Source organism: Pseudochaenichthys georgianus, unplaced genomic scaffold (assembly GCF_902827115.2).
Source record: "Pseudochaenichthys georgianus unplaced genomic scaffold, fPseGeo1.2 scaffold_1072_arrow_ctg1, whole genome shotgun sequence".
Classification (NCBI taxonomy): Eukaryota; Metazoa; Chordata; class Actinopteri; order Perciformes; family Channichthyidae; genus Pseudochaenichthys; species Pseudochaenichthys georgianus.
In genome coordinates, this window is record NW_027262036.1 from 1 (window position 1) to 24,104 (window position 24,104).

General features: G+C 47.8%; 1 protein-coding gene across 1 annotated transcript; it reads left to right on the plus strand.

Annotated features, from left to right (window-relative positions):
- The first annotated feature begins 2,510 nt into the window (after window positions 1-2,510).
- Window positions 2,511-14,001, plus strand: LOC117440619 (phospholipid phosphatase-related protein type 3-like). Its single transcript, XM_034076857.2, has 8 exons — window positions 2,511-2,725; window positions 3,552-3,645; window positions 3,809-3,994; window positions 4,487-4,613; window positions 7,001-7,190; window positions 9,377-9,434; window positions 9,888-10,061; window positions 11,368-14,001. The coding sequence occupies exons 2-8, from the start codon at window positions 3,562-3,564 to the stop codon at window positions 12,688-12,690; spliced, it is 2,142 nt and encodes a 713-aa protein (XP_033932748.1). The 5' UTR covers window positions 2,511-2,725; window positions 3,552-3,561; the 3' UTR covers window positions 12,691-14,001.
- Window positions 14,002-24,104: the final 10,103 nt, after the last annotated feature.

The window sequence follows — 24,104 nt, forward strand, 5'->3', positions numbered from 1 at the left end:
ACTACATACTGATATCAGCAGGAGAGGACTCTTTAAAGTAGAGACACTACATACTGATATACACCTGAACATCAGCAGGAGAGGACTCTTTAAAGTAGAGACACTACATACAGATATACACCTGAACATCAGCAGGAGAGGACTCTTTAAAGTAGAGACACTACATACTGATATCAGCAGGAGAGGACTCTTTAAAGTAGAGACACTACATACTGATATACACCTGAACATCAGCAGGAGAGGACTCTTTAAAGTAGAGACACTACATACTGATATACACCTGAACATCAGCAGGAGAGGACTCTTTAACGTAGAGACACTACATACTGATATACACCTGAACATCAGCAGGAGAGGACTCTTTAAAGTAGAGACACTACATACTGATATACACCTGAACATCAGCAGGAGAGGACTCTTTAAAGTAGAGACACTACATACTGATATACATCTGAACATCAGCAGGAGAGGACTCTTTAAAGTAGAGACACTACACACTGATATACATCTGAACATCAGCAGGAGAGGACTCTTTAAAGTAGAGACACTACATACTGATATACACCTGAACATCAGCAGGAGAGGACTCTTTAAAGTAGAGACACTACACACTGATATACACCTGAACATCAGCAGGAGAGGACTCTTTAAAGTGGAGACACTACATACTGATATACACCTGAACATCAGCAGGAGAGGACTCTTTAAAGTAGAGACACTACATACTGATATACACCTGAACATCAGCAGGAGAGGACTCTTTAAAGTAGAGACACTATGTACTGATATACACCTGAACATCAGTAGGAGAGGACTCTTTAAAGTAGAGACACTATGTACTGATATACACCTGAACATCAGTAGGAGAGGACTCTTTAAAGTAGAGACACTACGTACTGATATACACCTGAACATCAGCAGGAGAGGACTCTTTAAAGTAGAGACACTACACACTGATATACACCTGAACATCAGCAGGAGAGGACTCTTTAAAGAAGAGACACTACACACTGATATACACCTGAACATCAGCAGGAGAGGACTCTTTAAAGTAGAGACACTACATACTGATATACACCTGAACATCAGCAGGAGAGGACTCTTTAAAGTAGAGACACTACATTACTGATATACACCTGAACATCAGCAGGAGAGGACTCTTTAAAGTAGAGACACTACATACTGATATACACCTGAACATCAGCAGGAGAGGACTCTTTAAAGTAGAGACACTACATACTGATATACACCTGAACATCAGCAGGAGAGGACTCTTTAAAGTAGAGACACTACACACTGATATACACCTGAACATCAGCAGGAGAGGACTCTTTAAAGTAGAGACACTACACACTGATATACACCTGAACATCAGCAGGAGAGGACTCTTTAAAGTAGAGACACTACATACTGATATACACCTGAACATCAGCAGGAGAGGACTCTTTAAAGTAGAGACACTACATACTGATATACACCTGAACATCAGCAGGAGAGGACTCTTTAAAGTAGAGACACTACATACTGATATACAGCCTGAACATCAGCAGGAGAGGACTCTTTAAAGTAGAGACACTACATACTGATATACACCTGCACATCAGCAGGAGAGGACTCTTTAAAGTAGAGACACTACATACTGATATACACCTGAACATCAGCAGGAGAGGACTCTTTAAAGTAGAGACACTACATACTGATATACACCTGAACATCAGCAGGAGAGGACTCTTTAAAGTAGAGACACTACACACTGATATACACCTGAACATCAGCAGGAGAGGACTCTTTAAAGTAGAGACACTACATACTGATATACACCTGAACATCAGCAGGAGAGGACTCTTTAAAGTATAGACACTACATACTGATATACACCTGAACATCAGCAGGAGAGGACTCTTTAAAGTAGAGACACTACATACTGATATACACCTGAACATCAGCAGGAGAGGACTCTTTAAAGCAGAGACGCTACATACTGATATACACCTGAACATCAGCAGGAGAGGACTCTTTAAAGTAGAGACACTACATACTGATATACACCTGAACATCAGCAGGAGAGGACTCTTGTCTCTCTCTCTGACTTGTGGAGCGGTCGGGGATCGACCTGCAGACCTCCTGGTCTGAGCTGCAGTGTGTTGGTATTGTCTGAGGGAGGGTCTCCATGACAGGAAAACATACTGTTCATCAGCAGGAAGGAAAACATCTTAAACCCAGTCTTTGTGATGTTGATCTATATTTCGTAAAAATATGTTGTATTGTATTTGTTTAATGAATGTATGCAGTCTGCACCAATCAGCTGACATTCGTGTTGGAGGCAGTAATCTACTGCCATACACACACACACACACACACACACACACACACACACACACACACACACACACACACACACACACACACACACACACACACACACACACACACTGACAGGCTTTAGACACCTCCACACACGCACAGACACACGCCTCCAAACACACACACCTCCAAACACACGCGCACACACACACACACACACACACACACACACACACACACACGCGCCGTGCAGCAGCAGAGCGGCTGTTGAACAGCGATCGGTCGCAGCTCTTGTTTTCTGGGAGGATAATCCGGGCTAACGGAACCAGACCGGTTCTCACCGAGCCTCTGTCACCCGGGACAACCAGCGAGAGGGTCCGGTACCGGCTCCGGTTCTGCAGAAACGTGACGGGAATTAAAGGTGCGTGCATATGCGTGTGCACGTGTGTCTCCGTGTGTGTGTGTCTCCGTGTGTGTGTGTGTGTGTGTGTGTGTGTGTGTGTGTGTGTGTGGGTTCTGCAGAGCTGCATCCTCTGACTCATTTATTCAAACTGAAATCAGAGACAATAAAACCCTGGACATCCGGTCCGCACCGAGCTGCAGTGTGTGTGTGTGTGTGTGTGTGTGTGTGTGTGTGTGTGTGTGTTAATGACTGCAGCAGGCCCTCACCTGTCTGCCTGTAAACGGAGTGATTATAAAACGCTTTGCATGCCAGCATCACATTGAGACTGATATGTAACACACCACCTGCTCACACACACACACACACACACACACACACACACACACACACACACACACACACACACACACACACACACACACACACACACACACACACACACACACACACACACACACACACGACCTGCTCTCACACACACACACACACACACACACACACACACACACACACACACACACACACACACACAATGTTTGCAAGGACACATCAGCATGTTGACTGCAGGGGCCGGGGATCAAACCACCAACCGATTGGTGGATGACTGATTTACCTTTTGAGTCGGTGTGTGTGTCTGTGTGTGTATGTGTGTGTGTGTGTGTGTGTCTGTGTGTGTGTGTGAGAGTGTGTGTGTGTGTGAGTGTGTGTGTGTGTGTGTGTGTGTGTGTGTGTGTGTGGTGTGTGTGTGTGTGTGTGTGTGTGTGTGTGTGTGTGTGTGTGTGGTGTGTGTGTGTGTGTGTGTGTGTGTGTGTGTGTGTGTGTGTGTGTGTGTGTGTGTGTGCAGGTCGATCAGGATGATGATGAACTCTGAGAAGATGATAAAGAAGAAGCCTCCAAAGGACAGTCTGACTCTGCTGCCGTGCTTCTACTTCGTGGAGGTAGGACACGTGTGTAGTTATCCTCTGCGTGGACGACCTGTGAGAACGGACCTCTGTCTGTCCACTGACACACTGACAATAAAGTTTCATTTGACTCTCCTCAAAGGTCTGAATGTGTGTTTCTTCTTGTTCTGGTGTCTCCATCTTGGTGTCTTCTCCACAGCTGCCCATCGTGGCTTCTTCTATGGTGTCGCTGTACTTCCTGGAGCTGACGGACGTGGTGCAGCCGGCGCTGGTCGGGTTCAGATGTCACGACAGAGAGCTCAGCATGCCGTACGTCGACTCCGGAGACGAGCTGATCCCCATGCTGATGCTGCTGAGCCTCGCCTTCGCTGGGCCCGCTGCCTCGGTACACACACACACACACACACACACACAACACACACACACACACACACACACACACACACACACAACACACACACACACAGACACAGACACAGACACACACACACACACACACACACACACACACACACACACACACACACACACAGAAGACACACACACACACAACACACACACACACACACACACACAAACACTCACACACACAGACACACACAGACACACACCCACACACACAGACACACACACTCACACACACACACACACACACACACAAACACTCACACACACAGACACACACAGACACACACCCACACACACAGACACACACACTCACACACACACACACACACACAGACACTCACACACACAGACACACACACACACACACAGACACACACAGACACACACCCACACACACAGACACACACACTCACACACACACACACACACACACACACCCTCACACTGAGGGTGCGCTTGTTTCGCTCAGATCATGCTGGTGGAGGGGATGATCTACTGTCTGCAGTCCCGGCTGAGGCTCCGCCGGCCGGAGGGCAGCATCAACGCTGGAGGCTGCAACTTCAACTCCTTCCTCAGGAGGACGGTGCGCTTCGTAGGTGAGACCTGTCTGTCTCTCCCAGGTGTCCAGTACCTGTCTGTCTTTCTCCTCTGTACCTGTCTGTCTCTCTCTTATGTACCTGTCCCTCTCAGGTGTTCAGTACCTGTCTCTCTCCTCTACCTGTCTGTCTCCCTCAGGTGTTCAGTACCTGTCTCTCTCTTATGTACCTGTCTCTCTCAGGTGTTCAGTACCTGTCTCTCTCCTCTACCTGTCTGTCTCCCTCAGGTCTTCAGTACCTGCCTGTCTCTCTTTCTCAGCTGTACCTGTCTGTCTCTCTCTTATGTACCTGTCCCTCTCCTCTACCTGTCCGTCTCCCTCAGGTGTTCAGTACCTGTCCGTCTCCCTCAGGTGTTCAGTACCTGTCTGTCTCCCTCAGGTGTTCAGTACCTGTCTGTCTCCCTCAGGTGTTCAGTACCTGTCTGTCTCCCTCAGGTGTTCAGTACCTGTCTGTCTCTCTCAGGTGTTCAGTACCTGTCTGTCTCTCTCAGGTGTTCAGTACCTGTCTGTCTCCCTCAGGTGTTCAGTACCTGTCTGTCTCCCTCAGGTGTTCAGTACCTGTCTGTCTCCCTCAGGTGTTCAGTACCTGTCTGTCTCTCTCAGGTGTACAGTACCTGTCTGTCTCCCTCAGGTGTTCAGTACCTGTCTGTCTCCCTCAGGTGTTCAGTACCTGTCTGTCTCCCTCAGGTGTTCAGTACCTGTCTGTCTCCCTCAGGTGTTCAGTACCTGTCTGTCTCCCTCAGGTGTTCAGTACCTGTCTGTCTCTCTCAGGTGTACAGAGTTCAGTAATAATGGGTTCCATTTATAAAGCACTTCATATTTGAATTCAAATCCCGAAGTGCTACAAGCAGTGAGCATGAACAGTATAAATAAACATTACACAACACGGTAGAATTAATTAAAAAAAGCAATACAAAAATAATAAATAAAATAAAAGGGTGATAAAATGTCTCGGCAAAGGCTCTTTTGAAGAGATGGGTTTTGAGGCCTTTTTTAAAAGCCTCCACGGTCTGAGGTGTCTCGTGCGGTCGGGGAGAGCGTTCCACAGACGGGGGGCAGCCGAGCAGAAGGCCCGGTCCCCCAGAGCACGGAGCTTAGTCCTGGGGGGTTTGAGGAGGTTGGAGTTGCTGGAACGGGTGGTCCGCGAGGAGGTAAGGGGGGTGAGGAGTTCCTTGAGGTAGGGAGGGGCAGTTCCAAGGACACACTGGTGGGTGAGGACGGAGACCTTGAATTGGATCCTCAGCTCCACGGGGAGCCGGTGTCGTGCTTTAAGGATGGGGGTGATGTGATCATATTTGCGCACCCTCATCAGGATCCGAGCAGCGCTGTTCTGGATGTACTGGAGCTTCTGGATGCTTCTGTGAGGGATCCCGATGAGGATGCATTGCAGTCGTCCAGCCTGGAGGAGACGAAAGCATGGACCAGATTTTCAGCCTCAGGCAGAGTGAGTGTGGGGCGGAGTGAGGCGATGTTCCTGAGGTGGTAGAAGGAGTTCTTGCACAGCTGTTTAATGTGGGCCTCAAAGGTCAGATGGGCGTCCATCTTAACACCCAGGTTGGTGACTGCTGAGGAGAGGGGCGTGTCCTGCTGAGGAGAGGGGCGTGTCCTGCTGAGGAGAGGGGAGTGTCCTGCTGAGGAGAGGGGAGTGTCCTGCTGAGGAGAGGGGAGTGTCCTGCTGAGGAGAGGGGAGTGTCCTGCTGAGGAGAGGGGAGTGTCCTGCTGAGGAGAGGGGAGTGTCCTGCTGAGGAGAGGGTCCTGGCCGGAGAAGGTGATGGTGGTGATGGTGGATGACCGAACCTGGTGTGGGGTGCCAACTATAATGGCTTCGGTCTTGGAGCTGTTGAGTTTCAGGAAGTTTTGCTTCATCCACGCCGTATCTCCTCCAGGCAGGCAGTGAGTGTGGGTGAAGGCAGGGCTGCAGAGGAGGCGAAGGCAGGGCTGCAGAGGAGGTGAAGGCAGGGCTGCAGAGGAGGTGAAGGCAGGGCTGCAGAGGAGGCGAAGGCAGGGCTGCAGAGGAGGTGAAGGCAGGGCTGCAGAGGAGGTGAAGTTGGGTGTCATCAGCGTAGCAATGGAATGATACTCCATGTCGGCTGGTGATAGAGCCAAGGGGGAGCATGTAGAGTGTGAAGAGGGTGGGGCCGAGAACTGATCCTTGAGGGACACCACAGGTGATGTTGTGGGTACCTGTCTGCCTCTCCCAGGTGTTCAGCACCTGTCCCTCTCCTCTGTACCTGTCTGTCTGTCTATTATGTACCTGTGTCTCTCAGATGTTCAGCATCTGTCCCTCTCCTCTGTACCTGTCTGTCTCTCCCTCTCCTCTGTACCTGTCTGTCTCTCCCAGATGTTCAGCACCTGTCCCTCTCCTCTGTCCCTGTCTGTCTCTCTCAGGTGTGCATGTGTTCGGCCTGTGCGCGACGGCCTTGCTGACGGACATCATCCAGCTGTCCACAGGGTATCACGCTCCCTTCTTCCTCACCGTCTGTAAACCCAACTACACGCTGGCCGGCTGCGACAGGAACTCTTACATCACCAGAGACGTGTGTTCAGGCACGGACCAACACGCCATCATGGCCGCCAGGTGAGGCTCCTCCCACACCGGAGGCTTCCCTTCAGAGATGAGTACACACATCCTTTACTCAAGGAGAAGTACACACATCCTTTACTCAAGTAGAAGTACACACATCCTTTACTCAAGTATAAGTACAGACACCCTTTACTCAAGTAGAAGTACACACATCCTTTACTCAAGTAGAAGTACACACATCCTTTACTCAAGTAGAAGTACAGACACCCTTTACTCAAGTAGAAGTACACACATCCTTTACTCAAGTAGAAGTACACGCATCCTTTACTCAAGTAGAAGCACACGCATCCTTTCCTCAAGTAGAAGTACACACATCCTTTACTCAAGTAGAAGTATACGCATCCTTTACTCAAGGAGAAGTACACACATCCTTTACTCAAGTAGAAGTACACACATCCTTTACTCAAGTAGAAGTACAGACACCCTTTACTCAAGTAGAAGTACACACATCCTTTACTCAAGTAGAAGTACACACATCCTTTACTCAAGTAGAAGTACAGACACCCTTTACTCAAGTAGAAGTACACACATCCTTTACTCAAGTAGAAGTACACGCATCCTTTACTCAAGGAGAAGTACACGCATCCTTTACTCAAGGAGAAGTACACGCATATTTTACTCAAGTAGAAGTACACGCATCCTTTACTCAAGTAGAAGTACAGACACCCTTTACTCAAGTAGAAGTACACACATCCTTTACTCAAGTAGAAGTACACGCATCCTTTACTCAAGGAGAAGTACACGCATCCTTTACTCAAGGAGAAGTACACGCATATTTTACTCAAGTAGAAGTACACGCATCCTTTACTCAAGTAGAAGTACAGACACCCTTTACTCAAGTAGAAGTACACACATCCTTTACTCAAGTAGAAGTACACGCATCCTTTCCTCAAGTAGAAGCACACGCATCCTTTCCTCAAGTAGAAGTACACACATCCTTTACTCAAGTAGAAGTACACACATCCTTACCCAAGTACAGGTACACACATCCTTTACTCAAGTAGAAGTACACGCATCCTTTACTCAAGTAGAAGTACACACATCCTTTACTCAAGTAGAAGTACACGCATCCTGTACTCAAGTAGAAGTACACATCCTTTACTCAAGTAGAAGTACACATCCTTTACTCAAGTAGAAGTACACATCCTTTACTCAAGTAGAAGTACACACATCCTTTCCTCAAGTAGAAGTACACGCATCCTGTACTCAAGTAGAAGTACACGCATCCTGTACTCAAGTAGAAGTACACATCCTTTACTCAAGTAGAAGTACACGCATCCTTTACTCAAGTAGAAGTACACACATCCTTTACTCAAGTAGAAGTACACGCATCCTGTACTCAAGTAGAAGTACACATCCTTTACTCAAGTAGAAGTACACACATCCTTTCCTCAAGTAGAAGTACACACATCCTTTACTCAGGTAGAAGTACACGCATCCTGTACTCAAGTAGAAGTACACATCCTTTACTCAAGTAGAAGTACACGCATCCTTTACTCAAGTAGAAGTACACACATCCTTTACTCAAGTAGAAGTACACGCATCCTGTACTCAAGTAGAAGTACACATCCTTTACTCAAGTAGAAGTACACACATCCTTTCCTCAAGTAGAAGTACACACATCCTTTACTCAGGTAGAAGTACAGATACTGGTGTTTAAAATACTCTGGTGAAAGTAGAAGTACTGACTAACTTCTTTACTCAAGTGAAAGTAAAGAGGCTTTGAAGTGTACTTCAGTAGAAAGTACCCATAGCTAGCAGCTGCTTTAAAGAGTACCTGACCTCCCTTTATATCAATAGAACAATAATGTCATTGTTAGCTCATGAATGTTTCCATGGTGACCAACGGCAACATGACAACGTTTCCATTGGTCCCTCTTCTTTAGAGAAGACCAGGAAGTGATGGATACACGGATCGTGTTCCAACCAATAGGCACGCAGTGACTCTAAAGAATAATGACCACGCCCCCAGACATTTGGTTTTGGCACGTGGCGGTTCATCACGGCAGCATTTAGCCGAGCTCCCGCCCCCCGACTGAAGCCCTCTGTGCTGCAGTCGGTCCTCACATCACATGCAGTCGAGCCCCGATGTGTTTTAGAGGGTCTTTCACTGGGTCTCTCAGTGATGGTGTTAATGTCTGTTCCCTTGCATCGAGTCACTCTTTGTTCTCTCCTGACAGGAAAACCTTCCCTTCCCAGCATGCAACTCTGTCTGCCTTCGCTGCTGTCTATGTTTCTGTGAGTGAGCCTCGTTTCAAACCAACACAACTTTATTTAAAACCATGCAGCACACATGTTAATATTCACTTTGACGGAGATAGAAACGCAGATAAGATACGGAGACTTTTGTAATAAATAAAGACTAAATGAAAGTAGGAATCAGTAAACAAATGAAAACACAAACAAAATAGTAAATAATGAATAGTACGTAAGTGTCAATCTAATATTTAATAATCAATTCCTTGCACGATTAATGTATACATATTATCCTGCTTATATTTTCTTACCGTACATTCGATTTCCACATTTCACTTTTTTAATGCTATTTGATTTCGATTTGAGACGTTTACATTTCAGATTGTTTATTCCTAGTCTTGTCATTTCTCCAGTGTTCAAAGCCGTGTCCTTTCCTGCTGCTGCCACGCCAAGCCACTTCTAATCTTAAGGTGTTCAAACCTGTCTGGGTTTCAGATGTATTTCAACGCCACCATCTCCGACAGCACCAAGCTGCTCAAGCCGGTCCTGGTGTTTGCGTTTGCGATCGCGGCGGCTCTGACGGGTTTGACCCAGATCACGCAGCACCGCAGCCATCCGAGCGACGTCTACGTGGGGTTCATGATCGGAGCCTTCATCGCCGCCTATCTGGTGAGACGGGAACTCCTTTATCATCAACATGTGTCCCCTCTTCTCCATGTCTCTTCTACATCAACATGTGTCCCCTCTTCCTCATGTCTCTTCTACATCAACATGTGTCCCCTCTTCCTCATGTCTCTTCTACATCAACATGTGTCCCCTCTTCTTCATGTCTCTTCTACATCAACATGTGTCCCCTCTTCTCCATGTCTCTTCTACATCAACATGTGTCCCCTCTTCTTCATGTCTCTTCTACATCAACATGTGTCCCCTCTTCTTCATGTCTCTTCTACATCAACATGTGTCCCCTCTTCTTCATGTCTCTTCTACATCAACATGTGTCCCCTCTTCTTCATGTCTCTTCTACATCAAAATGTGTCCCCTCTTCTTCATGTCTCTTCTACATCAACATGTGTCCCCTCTTCTTCATGTCTCTTCTACATCAACATGTGTCCCCTCTTATTCATGTCTCTTCTACATCAACATGTGTCCCCTCTTCTCCATGTCTCTTCTACATCAACATGTGTCCCCTCTTCTTCAAGCTCTTCTACATCAACATGTGTCCCCTCTTCCTCATGTCTCTTCTACATCAACATGTGTCCCCTCTTCTTCATGTCTCTTCTACATCAACATGTGTCCCCTCTTCTCCATGTCTCTTCTACATCAACATGTCTCCCCTCTTCTTCATGTCTCTTCTACATCAACATGTGTCCCCTCTTCTCCATGTCTCTTCTACATCAACATGTGTCCCCTCTTCTTCAAGCTCTTCTACATCAACATGTGTCCCCTCTTCTTCATGTCTCTTCTACATCAACATGTGTCCCCTCTTCTTCATGTCTCTTCTACATCAACATGTGTCCCCTCTTCTTCATGTCTCTTCTACATCAACATGTGTCCCCTCTTCTTCATGTCTCTTCTACATCAAAATGTGTCCCCTCTTCTTCATGTCTCTTCTACATCAACATGTGTCCCCTCTTCTTCATGTCTCTTCTACATCAACATGTGTCCCCTCTTATTCATGTCTCTTCTACATCAACATGTGTCCCCTCTTCCTCATGTCTCTTCTACATCAACATGTGTCCCCTCTTCTCCATGTCTCTTCTACATCAACATGTGTCCCCTCTTCTTCATGTCTCTTCTACATCAACATGTGTCCCCTCTTATTCATGTCTCTTCTACATCAACATGTGTCCCCTCTTCTTCATGTCTCTTCTACATCAAGATTTATTTGTGTGTGTGTGTGTGTGTGTGTGTGTGTGTGTGTGTGTCTGTATGTTTGTCATGCGGTCAAACATTAAGACGATGTTTCTGTCCCCAGGCTTGTCACGCTGTCGCCAACTTCAAGTCCTCTGATGATGTCATCCCAGCCCCGCCTCCACCACCGCCCAAAGAAGATCCCCTTCGAGCGCTGACGGAGCGAGGACACGAGTCCGTCTACAACAAAGGTCCCGCCTCGGCATCCGAGAGCAACGACGAGATCACTGCGACCCCGGCACCCAGAGTTGGGATGGATACGTCCCTGCAGGGGTCTCCGGGGGAAAGTCTGAAGAGAGCCAGCGTGGACGTGGAACTGCTGGCCCCTCGGAGCCCGATGGGCAAAGAAACGATGCTCACCTTCAGCAACACCTTGCCGAGGAGCAGCATGAACGTGGACGGTTTCCTGGAGGAAGTAGGTCCAATGCAACCCGTGCAACCAGTGCAACCCGTGCAACCAGTGCAAAGGCGTTTGAAAGCGGTGCAGGGGCCGGTCGATCCAATGCGTTCGCAGCAACTGGTGTCAGAGTGGAAGCAGAAATCGCTGGAAATGAGAGGCGTTCGGGATGAAGTGGAACGGGAGAATAGCGAAGACGGAGGATCGGAGGTGGGGTCGTCTGTGGGGACGGATGATTCAACAACCCCCGTGTTCCCAGTTCATTCCGTGAGGGCGCCGTCCAGTCGCAATAACCCCACTCCGCCTCCAGTTGGCGCCAAAGCTGTGGCGACTCCCCGCCCGCCGCAGATCCAAGAAGCAGCGGCGCCTCAAGTGTCTCCGAAAAGCGCTTTGACTCGGGCGAAGTGGCTCTCAATTCGGGAGAAAACGAGTGGCGGCGAGGCGTCGAATCGCTCCAATCAACCTCGTTTAATGCAAGTCATCGCCATGTCCAAACAGCAGGGGCTCCTCCCTTCTTCTTCCACCTCTTCGGGGGAAAAGTCGTCCGAAACCACTTCCACCTCCTCCTCCTCAAACGCCAACGAGTCGCCGCATTACCGCGAACATAAAGAAAATCCGGGTATTGTCACTGTTGACGCTCATGCCCCGCATCATCCAGTAGTTCAAGCCCCGTCCCCTCTGCAAGCCCCGCCCCTCGCAGGAAACGGTAACCCATGGGAGTGGGGAGCGAGGCCAAGCGACCCGCGAGACTCCTACGATCTGAACAGCTTGACCAGAGGCGATTCCTCCGCTCACGGGAGCAGTTTTCGGCCTCATCGCTCGGCTTCTCCGGGCGCTGATCCTCAGAGAGAGATCGCTGTGGAGGCTCAGCGCCGGGAAATGGCCATGAGACGCAAAACGGCTCTGGTTCTGCTGGACCGAGAGATCAGGAACCAGACGGAGCAGGAGAACTATTACAAGAGTCTGCAGGGGCGCAGGTTCAAGGAGTAGAACCTTTCAAAACAAAGCCTTACGTGGCAGCGGGGTGCGGTGAGAGCGCCGTGGAGTGATGGGAGACCAGACAGCTGATCAGAGTCAGGCAGTAGAGCGGTGCAGTGATGACTTACTTTTGTAGGCCGACCCGGAAGGAAGCTGCTGGTTCCCTCGACAAAGAAGCAACGGGATTTCTCCATGGGAATTGGGATTATTGTAAAAAACAAGACCTGTGGAAACGAACTTGTTTGATTCAGCCGGATCATCTCCACATGTCTACTTTTATCATGTTTGAATCATAAATCTAATGTCCAGAAGCTAAATGCTAACGTTATGCTATAAAGGAGCTACAGCCGAGTCCAGCCGCACGACTTCAACGTCACGCCGACTTCAGATCCAGATTCAAACTACAGACTCTAGATGGAACGAGTTGAAGCGTTTGTCTGAACACTTTGCAGGAGGCAGGGACTGGCTTTCAAGCAGAACAGAAACTAACTCAGAGGAGTGTTCACGTGTTCGGCGTAATGACGTACGACGGCCTCCACGACTTCTGTAGTCCTGTTCAGCCGCTTGGTAACAACCATCGTTTCTCAGACACGTCCACTCTTCAGAAATCACCAGCTGATGGATTAATGTCGTAGAACAAAACGTGATCCGTCTCTTGAATGCGTCTCAACCTCAGACCTTAGTTCAGATAGTTTTATAAATCCTATGGAGAGATCCCATTGGCTCAGAGACGAGGGAACAGGAAGTGGTGAAATGCTGACTCACTTCCGGGTTTTAGGACTCGTTCGTGCACCGCTCTATTAGGCTCTCAATAAAGCATGCAGGTAACCTGGTTCTGGCCTCTGTTGGCCGGTAGGCTGGGTCCGGGAGGACACTGGAGGATTCATCCGGAAGAACCAGGAGGATTTAAAATCAGGTCTGATTTCTGAGCGCTGGACCTTCAGTGTTGAACCCCCAGAAGCAGGAAGCTGCAGCGTTCCCATGGAGACTGAGTCAAAGGCTCTGATTGGACGTTTGCTGTTGTCATGGTTGGTTGCTATAGTGATTCTCAGCATGTGTGTGTGTGTGTGTGTGTGTGTGTGTGCTTCCCTCTGATTGGTTCAGAGCGTTTCTGTGTGTGAATCTTTTGGCCAGTAGGCTGGGTCCGGAACTGTAAAAGACCCCGGACCGTTTACGCTTTTTTGTGTTCGTTGTTATTATTTTTGCTGAAATAAACCGGTTTCGTTTCTCCCCCAAATCCTTCTCCTTCCGTTCTTTTTAAACTGCGTGTGAGCGGAGGGGCTCACAGTGGCGCCTGCGCAGGGACAGGACGGAAGGAGAAGGATTTTTAGGGGGAAACAAAACCGGTTTATTGCAGCAAAAAAATAACAACGAACACAAAAACACTTAAACGGTCCGGGGTCTTTACAGCTCTTGTCTCGGCGGTCCAGACTCCCTCCCACGATCCAGCCTGCTGGCTAAGAGAGACCAGAGCCAGGTTACCACATGCCTGATTCTGATCAGCTGTCCCGGCGCTCTGACCACTCCCCGCCGCCACACCTTACTTTCAAACTGGACTTCCAGCAGTGCTGAGCTTTGTGTGGTTTTACAGTTTCCCTCCAACACTCGGAGGCTTCTCAACACATCACATTGAGTGACTGAGGATCAGTTTTCTAACAGCCACAGGGGGTCTGTTAGCCTCCATCAGAGTCACAATGAATGGCTCTGTGTTGTGCTGCACGTAACGTAATGCAGACGTGGAGAAGATCTGCTTTAACAAACTGCAGAGAGGAAACTGAGAGGTGAATTCACAGAGAGGTGGTGAGCAGGGCGAGGGTCGCCTGCTGCTCTGTGACTGAATACAGCACAAACAGGCACAGAAAGTGTTGCTGCTTTGGGATTTATTTTACGGCTGATAGTTATGATCCACGTGCAAAGGTCTGAACGTGGCTTTGGAGGCAGAACAATGAACAAACGGTGAAAAATAATTATAAGTTGAGGCGTTTCTGTGCTGCTGCTTTCTAACCTCCTCATGACAGAAGGTGGGAGGATTTAAAGACATATAAATATGAATAAATATGCAAAGTATAGATGTCACAAGAACTCATCAGTGGGCACACCTGATTCTTTCTGATAGGACATCATGTTAATAACAAAATCATGTTTAAATCTGCAGGAGAGCTAGCTAATGTTAGCTATTAGCTGTTAGCTGCTAGCCTTTAGCTGTTAGCAGCTAAAGGCTAGCAGCTAATAGCCTTTAGCTGTTAGCAGCTAACAGCTAAAGGCTAGCAGCTAACAGCTAATAGCCTTTAGCTGTTAGCAGCTGGGGAAATGTGATTCTGACACATCTATGGTGCGTTCAGGCTGAGTTCAGTAGATATGAGTATTGGGCAAAACTGAATTATAATGATATAATGATGGCTGTGAATATAATCTTGTTAATCTGATAATCTAGGTTATCATTTCTCTCTGTTAGCGCCGGTGGGAATCAGATTGCATAAAAAGGGACATTTTGCTGCAAATAAATCTAAATATTGATTTAATTTAAAGTGGACCTATCATGCTATGTTTGAAACATATATTGTGCCATACCTATATAAAACATGTCTGTGAAGTTTTTCTTTCAAAATACCAAACGGATCCTGCGTTTTAGCCATGCCTCATTTCGCTCTATTTGCTCTTTTCCAGCCCTGTTTTTGCAAGGGCTGATTCTGTGGCTACAGCGCCACTTACAGGCCTGGCATATGTACTACAGCGTCTCCAGCGCTTTCGAGCGGTCTCTCATTCCCCTGATAAGTGGAGAGTTGCCCATGTAGGCGGAGCACCCCTTTTCTGACGTGAGAACAATTCTAATAATAATCAGCTCCGTTGCAGCTCCGTTTTTAGAGATTTGGGTACGGAGGAAAAGAGAGGGTTGTGTTCCCTGACACACCGGGGACACATATTCATGTATAAAAGACGTACAAAAGTGCATTTTGCATGATAGGTCCCCTTTAAGTTACGCAGCAAGAGCAGCAAGGTGATTGGCTGCTGTGAATTCACCTCTCAGCAATGAAACACCTTTGTCCACCTGAAGACCAGGAACCTCCCTGACACTGGAGGATTCATCCGGAAGAACCAGGAGGATTTAAAATCAGGTCTGATTTCTGAGCGCTGGACCTTCAGTGTTGAACCCCCAGAAGCAGGAAGCTGCAGCGTTTCCATGGAGACTGAGTCAAAGGCTCTGATTGGACGTTTGCTGTTGTCATGGTTGGTTGCTATAGTGATTCTCAGCATGTGTGTGTGCGCGTGTGTGTGCTGCCCTCTGATTGGTTCAGAGCGTTTCTGTGTGTGAATCTGATTGGGTGTATTTATTAAAGACCGACATGAGATTAAATATTTAAATTAAATATGTTGCTCATATTCAGAATTTAAAAACAAACATACAGAGTTTCTTAAAGCGCGGAAAAAACAGTCATAGTATACAAGCTTCCCGAAAACTGTAATATACATTTTTTTAAATTCAAACAACAATAAGTAAAGAAATTAAGGAGAAAATATGAGATTAATATTTTTTTGAAGATTGAGTTTAATGTAAAATAAGTAACTAAACATTTAAAAATAAGTGTAATATTTCCAAAGCAAGTGTTGTAATATAACAGAATATTCAATATTTTAATGTGATTATTTTGTCCTCACTGTGGCTCGAAACTCACAGAAATACAACAGGTGGCCGATGGGTGCACACACTAAAAAAACTCTTCCATCGGGAGAAACAAGCTGCAGCTTCAGAAACGATGCAGATATAAAAACCCAAAGGTTCCACATGAAGAAACATCTCCAGCAGCACATGCAGCGTTTAGAGAACATTCAGCAACTTGAGGAGACATGGCAGCGTCTACTGAAAGCTGCAGAAACCAGACGCTGAAGAAGCTCAGAACACAACGGAGACCAGGGGACACTAAAGAGTGACGCACACAGCTGGGAGACCGGGGGACACTAAAGAGTGACGCACACACCTGGGAAACCAGGGGACACTAAAGAGTGACGCACACAGCTGGGAGACCAGGGGACACTAAAGAGTGACGTACACAGCTGGGAGACCAGGGGACACTAAAGAGTGACGCACACACCTGGGAAACCAGGGGACACTAAAGAGTGACGCACACACCTGGGAAACCAGGGGACACTAAAGAGTGACGCACACAGCTGGGAGACCAGGGGACACTAAAGAGTGACGCACACAGCTGGGAAACCAGGGGACACTAAAGAGTGACGTACACAGCTGGGAGACCAGGGGACACTAAAGAGTGACGCACACACCTGGGAAACCAGGGGACACTAAAGAGTGACGCACACAGCTGGGAGACCAGGGGACACTAAAGAGTGACGTACACAGCTGGGAGACCAGGGGACACTAAAGAGTGACGCACACACCTGGGAAACCAGGGAACACTAAAGAGTGACACACACAGCTGGGAGACCAGGGAACACTAAAGAGTGACGCACACAGCTGGGAGACCAGGGGACACTAAAGAGTGACGCACACAGCTGGGAGACCAGGGGACACTAAAGAGTGACGCACACAGCTGGAAGACCAGGGGACACTAAAGAGTGACGCACACAGCCAGGAGACCAGGGGACAGTAAAGAGTGACGCACACAGCCGGGAGACCAGGGGACACTAAAGAGTGACGCACACAGCTGGGAGACCAGGGCACACTAAAGAGTGACGCACACAGCTGGGAGACCAGGGGACACTAAAGAGTGACGCACACAGCTGGGAGACCAGGGCACACTAAAGAGTGACGCACACAGCTGGGAGACCAGGGCACACTAAAGAGTGACGCACACAGCTGGGAGACCAGGGGACACTAAAGAGTGACGCACACAGCTGGGAGACCAGGGGACACTAAAGAGTGACGCACACAGCTGGGAGACCAGGGGACACTAAAGAGTGACGCACACAGCTGGGAGACCAGGGGACACTAAAGAGTGACGCACACAGCTGGGAAACCAGGGGACACTAAAGAGTGACGCACACAGCTGGGAGACCAGGGGACACTAAAGAGTGACGCACACAGCTGGGAGACCAGGGGACACTAAAGAGTGACGCACACAGCTGGGAGACCAGGGGACACTAAAGAGTGACGCACACAGCTGGGAGACCAGGGGACTGATAATAATCAGTCATCACTCCCAAATGAGAGGGAACAGAGACGAGGCATTTGTGTCCTGCAGGGTTTCCCCGTTAATATCAGTGTCTCGACCGAAAGACATCCAGTGTTTGGTCTTTTCCGGAAGCATCCGACAGCGTCTCAACTGAAAGAGGACCACAAACACACGCAACATATAATAACATTTTGAGATTTTGGGATATTTATCTCCCATTCGGACATTTTCAACACGTCGTTAATGTCTCTGTTTGTTGAACTGCAGTAATCTGAAAGCCCGTACATTATTTATATCACACTGCAACAACATGCAGGACATGACTTCTTTAATGCAGTGTTTTCTGATTGATGGCGCAACACAAAGATATATCGCTCTGTGCAAACCTTTGACTCTAATATGTCAACAACATGAAGCAAGAATATGAACCTGGCTCAATGTTCTACGTCCTGACACATCCGTCATCTCCACCGTCTCGACTGAAGGAGGACCAGAAACACACAAAATATAATAAAATGTGGAGACTTTGGGATATTTATCTCCCATTCTTTTACTTTTGGACATTTTACAGACCAAACATGTCGTTGATGTCAGTTTAGCAAATCTGAAAAATGCATAAAATGGTGCAGTATATGTTAAATACACGGTGTATACGTGTATTTACTGGGTTCCATGTCTTCTGATTACCTACCCCTGGTCTCCAGCTGTGTGCGTCACTCTTTACTGTCCCCTGGTCTCCCGCTGTGTGCGTCACTCTTTAGTGTCCCCTGGTCTCCAGCTGTGTGCGTCACTCTTTACTGTCCCCTGGTCTCCCGCTGTGTGCGTCACTCTTTAGTGTCCCCTGGTCTCCCGCTGTGTGCGTCACTCTTTAGTGTCCCCTGGTCTCCAGTTGTGTGCGTCACTCTTTAGTGTCCCCTGGTCTCCAGCTGTGTGCGTCACTCTTTACTGTCCCCTGGTCTCCCGCTGTGTGCGTCACTCTTTACTGTCCCCTGGTCTCCAGCTGTGTGCGTCACTCTTTACTGTCCCCTGGTCTCCAGCTGTGTGCGTCACTCTTTACTGTCCCCTGGTCTCCAGCTGTGTGCGTCACTCTTTACTGTCCCCTGGTCTCCCGCTGTGTGCGTCACTCTTTAGTGTCCCCTGGTCTCCAGTTGTGTGCGTCACTCTTTAGTGTCCCCTGGTCTCCAGCTGTGTGCGTCACTCTTTACTGTCCCCTGGTCTCCAGCTGTGTGCATCACTCTTTAGTATCCCCTGGTCTCCCGCTGTGTGCGTCACTCTTTAGTGTCCCCTGGTCTCCCGCTGTGTGCGTCACTCTTTAGTGTCCCCTGGTCTCCAGTTGTGTGCGTCACTCTTTAGTGTCCCCTGGTCTCCAGCTGTGTGCGTCACTCTTTACTGTCCCCTGGTCTCCCGCTGTGTGCGTCACTCTTTAGTGTCCCCTGGTCTCCAGTTGTGTGCGTCACTCTTTACTGTCCCCTGGTCTCCAGCTGTGTGCGTCACTCTTTACTGTCCCCTGGTCTCCAGCTGTGTGCGTCACTCTTTACTGTCCCCTGGTCTCCAGCTGTGTGCGTCACTCTTTAGTGTCCCCTGGTCTCCAGCTGTGTGCGTCACTATTTAGTGTCCCCTGGTCTCCCGCTGTGTGCGTCACTCTTTAGTGTCCCCTGGTCTCCCGCTGTGTGCGTCACTCTTTAGTGTCCCCTGGTCTCCAGCTGTGTGCGTCACTCTTTAGTGTCCCCTGGTCTCCCACTGTGTGCGTCACTCTTTAGTGTCCCCTGGTCCCCCGCTGTGTGCGTCACTCTTTAGTGTCCCCATGCTTCTTCATGTGTACAGGAACATGTGGGTTGTTATCTCTGCATCCTTTCTGAAGCGGCAGCGTGTTTCTCGTGATGGAAGAGTTTCGGCCCGTTGCTGTTCGTTCGCACCGATCGGCGGTCGTAAACAGGAGCTGCAAGAAACCTAAAAACATTCAGTGAAAGACTTCGAGGAGTTTTTGTGTGATATGAAATATTGATGAGATGTTAACGTGTCCGTGTTGTTGCATGTGTCCACAGTGTGTCCATCTCTCAGATAAATGATCCTGAGACATTTCCATCTGAATGTAAAAACATGGAGCCTCTTTTATCTTGAATCTGTGCATTTTGTGACTGGAAATGTTTAAAAGAAAAAACTGCTGCTATAAAAAAAGTTTATCTGTAAGAACAGACTGGAGGGTGGATGCATGCTCGATGGTCATACGATGAAAATGCAAAATTAAAAGCTATTCTTGATCAGAAGTTATACTTGTCACAACAGTCTTTTTGTTTTCCTGTTTCTAAGGTAATAATTCAGCATTCAATACTAATGAGTAATGTTATGCTGTGTTCGTTATTCTCGCGTCCAGGTAAGAAGCTTAAAAGGGAGACTAAATGGAGTCTCTGAGAAGGTTCAAAATTGGTACTTTAATTAATAAAAGCGCGGTAATGTTACAAGCAGGATATTGTTCAGTCTGGAGAGAAAGTCTGCAGCTTCCTCTCCCTCTGATGGCCGTGCAGAAGAGCGCTTACAAGCATTCGTCCTTCCCGCTTCTGGCTGTTCGCGCCTCCTCTCTGGGAGCTGTAGTGACGCAGGGGACTTCCCCCCTCGTTCGTGTCCGATATCGCGTTAAACAGAGGATTCCGACATTTTACATTCATTGCTTACTTCCACCTGCCTTTTCTCCTCCTTATCTCTTCCATAACTTTATATGTAATACATGTTAACGGCGTCAATAGCCACTTTAATGATACTAATGGGCGGTAGTCCCGGATGTCGTCATGACGGATTTTCAGAATAAAAGCTTGGTATTGAGAACTTCGGGGTTTTTCCAGAATAAAATAGCATTTCAACTGACGGTATGTTTAAGGTACATTATGCCATAAAACATTGATTTTAATTTCTAACAGTAACTAAGCTAATTTACGACCTAATACTATAATGACTTACTCCAACTCGACGTGCTTTAGAGGAGGCGGGGCTTTTCTTTATGTAGACACCTATACACGGTTCATTTCATCAGCCATGGGCGTAAACAGCCCTCTTGCTGCCTGGTGGTGCATGTTGTTAAAGCTATGTCAGATATGTCGGGAAGACACATTGTATTTCCCTCTGGCTGTCAGGGAGTGCGGTCTTCTTTCAATCAGGTTGTTGTTATTCGATCCCTTGCAGTCAACATGACGATGTATCATAGGGCAAGATACTACGGTGCGTCCACACGGCAGCGTCGCGTTGAAGCTTGCCTGTGGCCGTGTCTGGCGTTCGACCAACAACCAATCAAATTAATCTCCCGCCCCAGACACACAAGCACGCGGTTTGATTGGCTAGAGCTTGTACTGGCATCTGATTTGATTGGCTGGCGCTTCCGTCGACGCTTGAAAAGTTGAACTTTTCTCAACTTTCGAAGCGAGCGACGGAGGCAAAGCGACGCGACGAAACCACAATGCAGTTCGGCAAAGCATGACGTCACCCCATTCAAAGTGACTGGGAAGCGTCTCCGTTGAAGCACGCGACGCTGCCGTGTGGACGTACCGCTAACCCAGAATTGTTCCCGATATCCAAGTGTGTGTGTGTGTGTGTGTGATTGCTATATTCCTTGAGCAAAAAGTAGTACTGCTCTGTATGAATATGTGTGAAAGGGTGAACGATGACTCGTGAATGTAAAGCGCCTTGAGGGGTCGTAGACTGGATAAATACGTGTATAGTACAGTCCATTTATTATATATATTGTAGGTACAAATTGGTCTCTAGTACACGTTAGCATCGTGTGTGTACGAGCTAGTTCCCTCAGTGTAAAACGTAATCTCTCGTTTCCCAAGTTAGCATCTTGTGTGCACAGTAATAGTGTCTCCATGCGAGAGGAGCTGAAGAATCAAATGTTGGGTATTTAAAGCTGAGAAGAGAAACACTGGAGTCTCTAAATGTTCCTCTGCTTTTCATTTCCTCTCTAAGCTTCACTTTTATATCTCCGCCCGTCTCTTCAGTTTGAATATAATTTCTTATTGGAGTTTCTCCATACAGTAATTTAAGCGAGCTGCAGTTCTTGGTCCCACCGGGCCTCGGGTTAAACAGTCCAATTAAAGTTGAGAGATTAAAGAGCTGTGAGATGTTCAGAGTCTGCGGGAGATTTCCCCCCTCGGCCTCCCGAGGACACTTAAAGGAAATCTTTAATAAAGACGTAAACTTCCTCTGAACCAGTTCACATCCAGGATCCATGTCGGGCCCACAGTTTCTGTGGTATCTGCATGCTGCTGCTTTTAGAGTGTTAATCCATATTTAATATCTTTGTTCTTCGGGAACCATATCGTAAAGCCATGATGGTAAAGCGTCTGGAATAAAAGATTTCCTCGTGTTGAAGTAACCTCAAATTAACGAAGGACACATGAGTAATAAGACTTGAAGACTGTGAACCTAGAGTGGTGCAGGAATGAGTCCTAAAACCTGGACATGAGTCAGCATTTAACCACTTCCTGTCCCCTGGTCTGGAGGTCAATGGTTTTCCATGTGTTTTTGGTTATTATCCTGAAATAAGGTCTGTGGTTAACGCAAGCTGAAGATATTTTAACATTTTGTTCTCCCGCATAAAATACATCAGTAAATACCCCACTGGTGGATTAGCAGATGGAGGTTACTAACAAGTGTCTAAATGAGACGACTAAACGTCATCACACCCCACATTAGCCTCCTTTAGCTTAGCGGTGGTGACGTGAAGTCATGTGACCGTGCTGTAGTTCCTTTATAGCCCAACATTAGCCTCCTTTAGCTTAGCGGTGGTGACGTGAAGTCGTGTGACCGTGCTGTAGTTCCTTTATAGCCCAACATTAGCCTCCTTTAGCTTAGCGGTGGTGACGTGAAGTCATGTGACCGTGCTGTAGTTCCTTTATAGCCCAACATTAGCCTCCTTTAGCTTAGCGGTGGTGACGTGAAGTCATGTGACCGTGCTGTAGTTCCTTTATAGCCCAACATTAGCCGCCTTTAGCTTAGCGGTGGTGACGTGAAGTCATGTGACCGTGCTGTAGTTCCTTTATAGCCCAACATTAGCCACCTTTAGCTTAGCGGTGGTGACGTGAAGTCATGTGACCGTGCTGTAGTTCCTTCATAGCCCAACATTAGCCTCCTTTAGCTTAGCGGTGGTGACGTGAAGTCATGTGACCGTGCTGTAGTTCCTTTATAGCCCAACATTAGCCTCCTTTAGCTTAGCGGTGGTGACGTGAAGTCATGTGACCGTGCTGTAGTTCCTTTATAGCCCAACATTAGCCGCCTTTAGCTTAGCGGTGGTGACGTGAAGTCATGTGACCGTGCTGTAGTTCCTTTATAGCCCAACATTAGCCGCCTTTAGCTTAGCGGTGGTGACGTGAAGTCATGTGACCGTGCTGTAGTTCCTTTATAGCCCAACATTAGCCTCCTTTAGCTTAGCGGTGGTGACGTGAAGTCATGTGACCGTGCTGTAGTTCCTTTATAGCCCAACATTAGCCTCCTTTAGCTTAGCGGTGGTGACGTGAAGTCATGTGACCGTGCTGTAGTTCCTTTATAGCCCAACATTAGCCTCCTTTAGCTTAGCGGTGGTGACGTGAAGTCATGTGACCGTGCTGTAGTTCCTTTATAGCCCAACATTAGCCGCCTTTAGCTTAGCGGTGGTGACGTGAAGTCATGTGACCGTGCTGTAGTTCCTTTATAGCCCAACATTAGCCACCTTTAGCTTAGCGGTGGTGACGTGAAGTCATGTGACCGTGCTGTAGTGCCTTTATAGCCCAACATTAGCCACCTTTAGCTTAGCGGTGGTGACGTGAAGTCATGTGACCGTGCTGTAGTTCCTTTATAGCCCAACTTTAGCCACCTTTAGCTTAGCGGTGGTGACGTGAAGTCATGTGACCGTGCTGTAGTTCCTTTATAGCCCAACATTAGCCACCTTTAGCTTAGCGGTGGTGACGTGAAGTCATGTGACCGTGCTGTAGTGCCTTTATAGCCCAACATTAGCTTCCTTTAGCTTAGCGGTGGTGACGTGAAGTCATGTGACCGTGCTGTAGTTCCTTTATAGCCTAACATTAGCCACCTTTAGCTTAGCGGTGGTGACGTGAAGTCATGTGACCGTGCTGTAGTTCCTTTATAGCCCAACATTAGCCTCCTTTAGCTTAGCGGTGGTGACGTGAAGTCATGTGACCGTGCTGTAGTTCCTTTATAGCCCAACATTAGCCTCCTTTAGCTTAGCGGTGGTGACGTGAAGTCATGTGACCGTGCTGTAGTTCCTTTATAGCCAAACATTGTTGGCCACGGGCATTATTTTCTGATATA